This window comes from Cynocephalus volans, chromosome 4 (genome assembly GCF_027409185.1).
Source record: "Cynocephalus volans isolate mCynVol1 chromosome 4, mCynVol1.pri, whole genome shotgun sequence".
Lineage (NCBI taxonomy): Eukaryota > Metazoa > Chordata > Mammalia > Dermoptera > Cynocephalidae > Cynocephalus > Cynocephalus volans.
The window spans coordinates 57,265,259-57,274,417 of NC_084463.1; the positions used below are offsets into that span (position 1 = coordinate 57,265,259).

Sequence of the window (9,159 nt, forward strand, 5' to 3'; positions counted from 1 at the left end):
TAGTAAGGACTCAAAAATAGCTGCCAGAGATCTTATAATTTTGTACTTGTGGTTGATCCTATAATTTGATTTGGGACATTTTATTCTACAAGTAGGTTGCACATGTATTATATCCTACTTTACAAGTGGTGCATTCAAGTACATATATAAAAGGGAATATATTCAACATATAACTAAATAAAGCATAAAATAATTAGGAAAATTTTGCTTTTGATTGTGGTTATTTTATGTCTTTAGATACTTCGGTTTATTGACTTAAATTCTAAAGAAGACAGAAAATGTGTAAGCCTGAAAAAAAAAGTGACACTGATATTTATGAAGAAATCTCAGGAATGAGAGTGTCACCTGCATTTATTTAGTGTAGAAATGAGGAACCCATTTTTAAAGTAAATTTTCATTACATGATAATTAACTTTTTCTCATAATGTGAAAGAATGCCTTATGGTTTAAAAGACTTGGAAGATATTAGTCTTTTAATTCTTTAATTATTGGCCAGTTTGAATGCAGGGGTGTAGATAATGAAATAGGAGAACAAATTCAACAACTTCGCACATTAATATTTAAACAGGCTGATTGAAATATGATTTGATTTACAAAGTTTAGCATAATCCTTATTATTCTTATGTATTCAAAAATTGATTTGGGGTAGATATCTATTAGAGACAAACAATATCAAAGGACAAAATTTGGTTTTATGAATATGTCTTCAATATATAAGTTTCTTATACGTGTTTATCAATGGGTTGCAAGAAAGGCATGTTTTGGATCATGGGTGAGAGATGAAAGACTTTGAAGTCAGTGGCATTCTGAACACTACTGCATTTTATCAACTTGTTTATTTTTTGAAACTTTCATTATCTGTTTGTAAGGTTGTCGTAGCATTATATCTTCAGGTTGATAGACAGTTCCTGGAACAGTAAACATATCAGAAAACGGTTGTTGATTGAGTTACCATAGTTACTTAGAAAACAATGACTCTTTGGTTAGCTGATTTTAATTTTGGTCAAAAGTATGCATTCTGCTGCAACACTTACTAGTACAGTCATATTGGAACAGTCATCAAGATATAATGGTTAAAACAAAAAAGAAAAAACAAAACAGCAACAAAAAATGGTATAACATCTATGATAATTAAATGAAATAATGAGGTTAAAGCTCAGTCACAAGGTCTTTGCTAAACCAGTGACTGGCAATGAGCAGTATGATTCATTTTCAGATCAATCCGGTCCTTCCTCCTGTAGCTGCAGATTGAGTCAAACCTCTGCAGTTCCTGCAATTTGTAGGAAACTACTGTTTCAACAAAATGTGATACATTTATGGCACAGAAATGGTTTTGGCAATGTTGATGCATGTTTGTTAGACAACCAGAAAAGTTTTCTGCAAAGCTCGAGAGATCTCTTTGTACCCCAGTTTTCCATTTGTGTCATATACAAGGTAAAGCCCATCTTGCTCTAGATAGAAGTTTATTACTGAGTCAGAACCTGAGTAAATTCTTGCTTAGGATGTTGTCTTTCCAGAGCAGAGGAGTAAACTGTTCTTATTTTCTTCCCTCAGGAAAATGGACTCGGACATCTCACAAGCCTTCCAGAAAGAACTCACCTGCCTCATCTGCATTAACTACCTTATAGACCCAGTCACCATAGGCTGTGGGCACAGCTTTTGTAGGCCATGTCTCTGCCTTTCCTGGGAAGAAGCCCAAATCCCTTCCCCTTGCCCAATGTGCAGGGAACCATCACAGGCAACAGATTTCAAAACCAATATTCTTCTGAAGAATCTGGTGGCCATTGCCAGAAAAGCCAGTCTCTGGCAATTCCTGAGTTCCGAGGAACACATGTGTGGGACCCACAAGCAGACAAAGAAGATCTTCTGTGAAGAGGACAAGAACCTGCTGTGTGTGCTGTGCTCTCACTCTCAGGGGCACGAGGCTCACAGACACTGTTCCATTGAAGAGGCTGCTGAGGAACACCGGGTAAGTGGTGCCTCTGAGCTTCCTTTTTGGAAGCTGGAGGAGAGTAGAGCTAAGAGATTATAAGGACGATGAGGGTCATGATGATGATTAATTCATTCTTTACTGAGGGTCCGGTACTGTTCTAGGATCCAATTATACAGCCGTGAATAAAATACATAAATATACCTACTTTAACAGATAGCACTGAAAGAGAGGGTGATTAAGTTAATGGCTAGTATTATTTTGACTATACAGGATAATGCTCAAAGTACTGTACAGCTACTAATACTACAAGTGCAACATGGCTTTTATATAGGAAATATATTTAGTAACACTGGACAAGTAACTTTAAAAACAGTACACTGGAAATAGTAGGGGACTAGCATCAGTAGACTCAGATTTTTATTTGATTTTAAGGAAATTATTTTTTAATTGATATGACTGATTGTACATATTTATGGGATATAGATTAGATTTCAATACATGTGTGCAGTTTGCGAAGATCAAGTCAGAGTAATCAGTGTATTTATCATTGCAAAACTTTATCATTTCTTCATGATGAGAACCTTTGAGCTCCTCTCTTCTAACCATTTTAGAACATACAGTAAATAAATGTTAATTACATATGCCTAGGATTACTATACATCACTAGAACTTTTTTCCTATCAGCCTGTAATGTTGTGTCCATTAACCAGGCTCTACGGATTTTCAGGCAGTATGTTTACCTGAAAATTAGCCATATTACATGATACTTTTGTCAATTTCCCCAGCCAAATAATTACATTTCATCTTGCGGTTCTACAGTTCAAAATCCCTTAGAATTGATAATTCTGCGAGGGCAAGCAAAGAAGGATTTTGATTGTTGCACTCTCTCTAATGTACTTATATCTGACATTTCTTGTCTCTCTCTATCAGTTAAAGTCTTAGATCTATGGTGTTTGATCTATGGTGCTCAAATGTATAGTTCTTTTGCAGGAGAAGCTCATAAAGAATATGAGGACTTTATGGAAAAAGATTCAACAAAATCAGAGAAATCTAGTTGTGGAAAGCAGAATAATAAGCCAGTGGATGGTAAGTATGAAACAATGCTACCCTCAGAACCAGCTTGACATAGATATGCTAGACCCTTTTCCATTGGGAACTTAAACTGAAATCCTCATATGTGACGAGAGTCTGTATTATGTATTTTAATAGGAAAAAATATTCAACTTTTCCATGTAATATTTGTTAAAGTGTACAGGAAATATTTCTCAGATAGGTTCAAGATCAATCAGAATTCTGAAGGACAAGTAGGTGTTTAAAACACATGGGTATTTCAGGCAGATATTTCTGTGTGAGATGAACTCTTTAAATTAAAGTGTATATACCTGGAAATTGAAGGTATTTCATAATGCTCAATACAATGATGTCTAGGGAGAGAAAAGGAGGGGTATGAATAATAATTTTAAAAATGTGCCTGTGATGGTGGAAACTGATAGCTCAGGACCTAGGCAATAATATTGGTTCAAGTAGAAGAAAACTGAACATAATGAAAACCTCAGGAAAAAGGGCCAAAGGTGGGGGGGTGGGGGGTGAAACTAGGGAAAATGAGAGAAAGAATGAGGAGATACTAATGGAATGAAAATTAATGTTCTTAAAATGGCAGGATAATATAGAGCTCATGGCCTTAGAGAACAGGAAAATAGAAATGAGGATAGAGATCAATCTGAGGGCTTGGGATTAGAAATGTTATAAAGATATTTTTTTCTTGTCTGATGGTTTCTGATCTTGAATATAATATACATCATTTTTGCTAAGAGTGATGGATTCTTCAGACTGTAAAGTAAGGAGTTCTGAGACTAGAGACTAATTTAGTAACATATCAGAATACACTACATGCAAAGATATAACAGTCGATCATAACTTCCATTTGTTTTCAGGTGTATTTCAGATTTGAGAGGATGTATACTAAAGATATTAAATCTGAAAGGTTTTTCTACAGGTGTTTCAAGAATTCATGAATTAGATAAAATTTGAGAGAGGCCTTGGTTCTTTATATTTTTAATAAATAATAGAAAATAAATGAAGTAAGGAGCAGGATGAATTTGTGGATTCTGAGAAGTGCAAGGACATGAATTAGGGTATGTGTAGCTGATTGGTAGAGAACGAGTCATAGAGAAAGAGATAACTTTATGTGGAGGAGGAAAAAGTGGGATTGGATTTGTGATCTAGGAAATCTATGTCCCTGCAGTGCTATGTGTATCTACGGGCAGAGATGACCAGGGGTGAGTATAGAAAGCTGCATCCAGTTTCCTGTGAGGAAGAAAAACAATATATAGAGAAACTGAAAAAGGAACGCGAAGAGATTTTACAAAAACTCAAGAGATGTGAGGCCAAAATGGCACAAAAGAGGAAACACCTAAAAGAATTGTATCAGGAACTGATAGAAATGTGCCATAAACCAGATGTGGAGCTGCTCCAGGTAAGAACTAAGGAAATGCCTTGAAATATTTCATATTAGCTGACTTTCACATTTTTGCCCTCCGTTATTTACTTGGTACCAGAGATGTATTTCTTCATCTCCTGCATCTATGGTGAGGGTCTTTCTCATCTGAGAAGAATAGAGGTAAACTAACTCTTAACTTGACCATTAACACCAAGCTTCATGGAACTATAAAAGTTTATTTTTCAGGAAATCTTCCTTCCTACAATCCTTCTTATCCTGCACTTCTCTAAAAATCGAAAAGGAGCAACTTACCCACGTAAATTCAGTCTTTATCTCCACTGAGCAATATCTATTAATTTGGTAAAAGCTAACATTCACTTTTTCCTTTGGTTTTGAATTCCTAGTTTTGAAATGCTCTTAATTTAACACACATTACCCTTTGGGGACAAGCCCTGGGATAGACTACTTTGCAGACAGCTGGTGGTTTGTAGTACTACACAGTTACTAATGTATTTATTTTTCTTCATCAGCTCAAGACTCTGAATTCATTCAGAATCTACATTCTGTCAATATGTTTTACTGGGATTATCCTTAGAGATGAAAATGGATTTACAAAAAGGGTGGGGGTGATGGTGGTTTGTACTCTTCTAAACTTTCCTAAGACCAAAGGCTGGATGGGCAGAATAACCGATTTCTTCAGAAGTCTAAGCTTTTCTTTTTCTCTCTACAGGACTTTGGAGACACATTGACAAGGTAAGTCTGGCCTTCAGTGCAAACTGGAGCACCGTGAGTGCTGTGAAAGCAATCAAGCTGTTTCTAACAAAGGTAAAACAGTTTATTAAGAAAATAAATTTTGTGTGTGCACACACGTGTTCATTTGTGTATTGTTGAATATGTTTTCCTATCCTCTTTTATCAGAAGTTAGTGTTATTTTTTTTCTCCTATGTGACTCAGGGATCTACATTTTGAAAGGTCCAATGCAGAAGTTTCTAGAAGACATTTACCCTTGTCTTTAGGATTCAAAATCGTAAGCATAATTGAAGTGAATAAACTACTCTGTTGCAGATGGTAAGTGAAAGAGACAAGTACCTCTGAGAGGCAGGGGAGGAAAGAGAAGAATAGTAAGAACGACTCCCTAAGAAGGCCTCAGCCCTATTCCAGGACTGTGTATGCACACTGCAATATCAGAGAAGGTTTTAATGAAGTATTTTTAGTTGTAATCTGTCATTTCTTAAACACTGGCACCAGAAAGATTAAGTAGCTAAATCTTCTTTTCTTCAGGAGTGAGTCTGTGCAGCTGCCCCAGCTTGTGAATCCAGAGCTTAGCGCGTGGTTCATCACTGGACTGATGGACAAGCTCAACTGCTTCCGAGGTGAGTGTCAGTCCATTGGTGGGACCACCACACAGTGTCTTCAGTAATGGTTTTCCATGGGCAATCTTTCCCTCTTTAATGATCTTTTGTTTGGGAGAAGAAAGCAGCCTGTGAATAGGCATTTATAGTTACAGTTGTACTAAATTAAAGCTGGTAAAATGATAATGTGATTCAGTTAGTGTTTTATTTTTAAATATTTTTTAGTTAAAGTTTCATAGTAATTACATTTGTAATAATGTGCATTTTAATAGATATAACTATGTAATTAGAAAAATACATGAGTAAAATTACATAATGATATGCAGAAACCAGGATTTATGAAGAGCAGTAAGGCAATATGGTCGTTGGTGAGGCCTTATATAGAACTCCATTACAGACCACAATCAGTCTAGCAGGGAAAAGACTAGGCTTGATGTGGGATCAGACATAAAATTCAGATAGTTCTTAGAGGGAAATTACTCCTCAGAAGGCACATTCAGATTTTCTTTTCATTTTAAATGTGAATTTGCTAGCCTAACTCTCATATTATAATATCCCTGGCAAAGTGTTATCCTTAAAGAATGTCTCTCACCTTCCCCTCGCCCTGTTCCCTGCCTTGAGAGAGGAAAAGCAGTGAAGGTAACATTTAAAGGTAACATTTAAAGGAATGGACTTGGCCGCAATGCACAATTTTCCAGCTTTTCACATGACTCCTTCTCCTTTATAATCTCTGAATTTTCAGGAATTGTTTTCATTGTGGTTAGCCATTTATTTCTTCTGTGGATATACAAGCATCCCTTGAATCTAACAGTTTTCCAGGTACAAGTATTCCTCTAATCTTGAACAGTATTTTCCAGTGAGACTTTAGGTAAACTCTCTCATTTCACAAGAATTTAAAAACTGGTTTCAACTGGAATATTTATTCTCTTCTTTCCACAGTGGACATTTCCTTCAGTAATGAAATAACCAATCACAACATCAGGCTGTTTGACAATGTGAGAAGTCTGGTGTTTAGACATGTCCATCAAGATGCGTCTTTGAGTTCTGACAGATCTAACTATTTTGCTGCATGGGGAGCCCAGAGTTTCACCACTGGAAAACATTACTGGGAGCTGGATGTGAACGACTGTTGGGACTGGGCTCTAGGAGTCTGTAAGGATTCTGGGATAAGGGGGAATAGCAAACTGATTGGATCTGGTGACATGTTTCTTCTGTTATGTGTGAAGGAGGGTAATCATTATGGTCTCCTGACAACCTCCCCAATATTTCCTCACTACATAGAGAAACCTCTGGGCAAGGTTGGTGTGTTCCTAGATTTTGAGAGTGGAAGTGTGAGTTTTGTGAATGTTGCCAAGAGTTCTCTCATGTGGAAATATCCCACTGGCTCCTTCAATTTCCCAGTCAGGCCTTTCTTTTGCACTGGGCACACATGACCAGGGATAAGTCAGGAAACTGATGTGTGTCTGGGAACTCCGTATCTAAGGGAGCCCTTTTCAGTTAAAGGAAATCAGTAATACTTCACTGTCTTTTATGTTTTTTCTACTTTAATGTAACCTAATTTTATTGCTATTAAAAATAAAGATAGTGTTAAATGCAAAAAATTTGACCCATTTTCTTTAAATTACAATCATCTCTTGTGATCCATCATCTAAAATATATACTGTGCTTGTTCACCTGCTTTGTGAGCTTGATAGAGCTCTGAGAATATATACATGTATGATTTCAACTTCGTGGTTTAATGCAGGAACACACTTTGCACATCATGGTCAGACCTGATTTTTTCAATGTACATGTCATTCTGACAACTTTCTCCTATTTTTTTCTGCATCTCTATAACATATACAAAAGAGTAGATGTGCTTGACCATAGATTGTGCATATATTTAGCTTTAGTGGATATTACCAAACAGTGGTGGTACTAACTCACTCTCTCAAAACAACGTATGACAGTTTGAGTTGTCTGCATTCTCATGAACACCTGGTGTAAAACTTTTTAATTTTAGCCATTTTTGTGTTATCTCATTGTAGTTTTGCTTTGCATTTCCATGAGGAGTAACCATTATGAGCACATATTCATGTTTATTTTCCATTTGATATCATGTTTTATGAAATATCTATACAAGTCTTTTGTCCTTTTTTCTGTTTTTTAAAATTTTTTAATAAATTTATTTTTAATTGAAATGTATTGATTGTACATATTTGTGAGGTACACAGTTATATTTCAATACATGTATACAATGTGTGATGATCCAATCAGGGCAATTAGCACATTCATCATTGAAAAATGTTATCATTTTTTTGTGATGAGAACATTTGATGTCCTCTCTTCTAGCTATTTTAGAGCAGACAATAAATTATTGTCATTGATTACCTGCATCCATAAATATTTTGGTTCTTTTCCTTTGCTGATTTTAGAAATCTTTTAAGAGCAAAAATAAGCATTCTAAATGATAAACACATGATGTCTAATTAAAATCTGTAAGAATAGCAGCCTGTATTAGTCTGTTTTGTGTTGCTATAACAGAAATACATGGAACTGGGTAATTTATAAAGAATGGAGATTTCTTCGGCTTATGATTCTGGGACAGCTGCATCTGGCACGGGCCTCAGGCTGCTTCTTCTCATGGTGGAAAGTGGTAGGCAGCTGGCAGGTACAAGCAGATCACATGGTGAGAGGAAGCAAGAGAGAGAGGAGGTGCCAGGGTTCTTTAAACAATCAGCTCTCTCTCTCATGGGAACTAATAGAGCAAGAACTCACTCACTACCCCTCCTCCCCCAGGGAGAACTTAATCCATTCATGAGGGAGACGCCCCCATGACTCAATCAGTTTCCAACACTGCCACATTGGAGATCAAATTTCCACATGAGGTTTGGAGGGGGACAACACATCCAAACTCCATCATAGCTGCTACCTAAAATGCCAGTCCAAACTCCTGACATTCTTTGACAGGATTTATAAGATCTTCTTTGCTCTTGGAAGATTAATAAGAAACAATAAGATTTTCGAACATTAAGCCATGCCAAGTTTTCTAAGACTCCAGTCAGCTGCATGATTTTTCCTCATGCCTGTTTTTAAATTGATGGTCATCACAGGGGTCATTTTAACTCCCCATTTTTTTCCCCCTTAGTACCAAAATAAGAATCTGTAACAGTAAAGTTAACATGTAGAGCTTTATATGTTTTTTGATCTGTCTCTCTAACTTTTTTTTCTTTGCCTACTGTGTTGACTTCTGCAGGTATTGCAATAAAACTCACTGCTTATGACATTCTAGCCAAGATTTTTTTTTTTTTAAAGTCTTACAGGGTTTTAAATTAATAGCTTTACAAATTACAATAGCTCCATGGTAATCTATAACCTAGAACTCTAGTTAGCCTCTCAGATTCAACAGATCAGAATCTTGAGCTCAGAACAGTAGTATAAGGTGTCTGTGTCAG

General features: G+C 36.2%; 1 protein-coding gene across 1 annotated transcript; it reads left to right on the forward strand.

The window, feature by feature from the left end:
• Positions 1-1,558: 1,558 nt before the first annotated feature.
• On the forward strand, positions 1,559-7,158 carry LOC134376148 (tripartite motif-containing protein 43-like). The gene is made up of 6 exons (XM_063094805.1): positions 1,559-1,969; positions 2,924-3,019; positions 4,179-4,409; positions 5,104-5,126; positions 5,655-5,746; positions 6,665-7,158. Exons 1-6 carry the CDS (start codon positions 1,559-1,561, stop codon positions 7,156-7,158), a joined length of 1,347 nt encoding a protein of 448 aa, XP_062950875.1.
• Positions 7,159-9,159: the final 2,001 nt, after the last annotated feature.

What these genes read in the sequence shown, in the direction of transcription:
- LOC134376148 (XM_063094805.1), top strand. Translation starts at nt 1,559, where the DNA reads ATGGACTCGGACATCTCACAAGCCTTCCAGAAAGAACTCACCTGCCTC. An exon ending in AGGCTGCTGAGGAACACCGG is followed by an intron (nt 1,970 to 2,923) that starts GTAAGTGGTGCC and finishes GTTCTTTTGCAG; the next exon opens with GAGAAGCTCATAAAGAATAT. An exon ending in TTTGGAGACACATTGACAAG is followed by an intron (nt 5,127 to 5,654) that starts GTAAGTCTGGCC and finishes TCTTTTCTTCAG; the next exon opens with GAGTGAGTCTGTGCAGCTGC.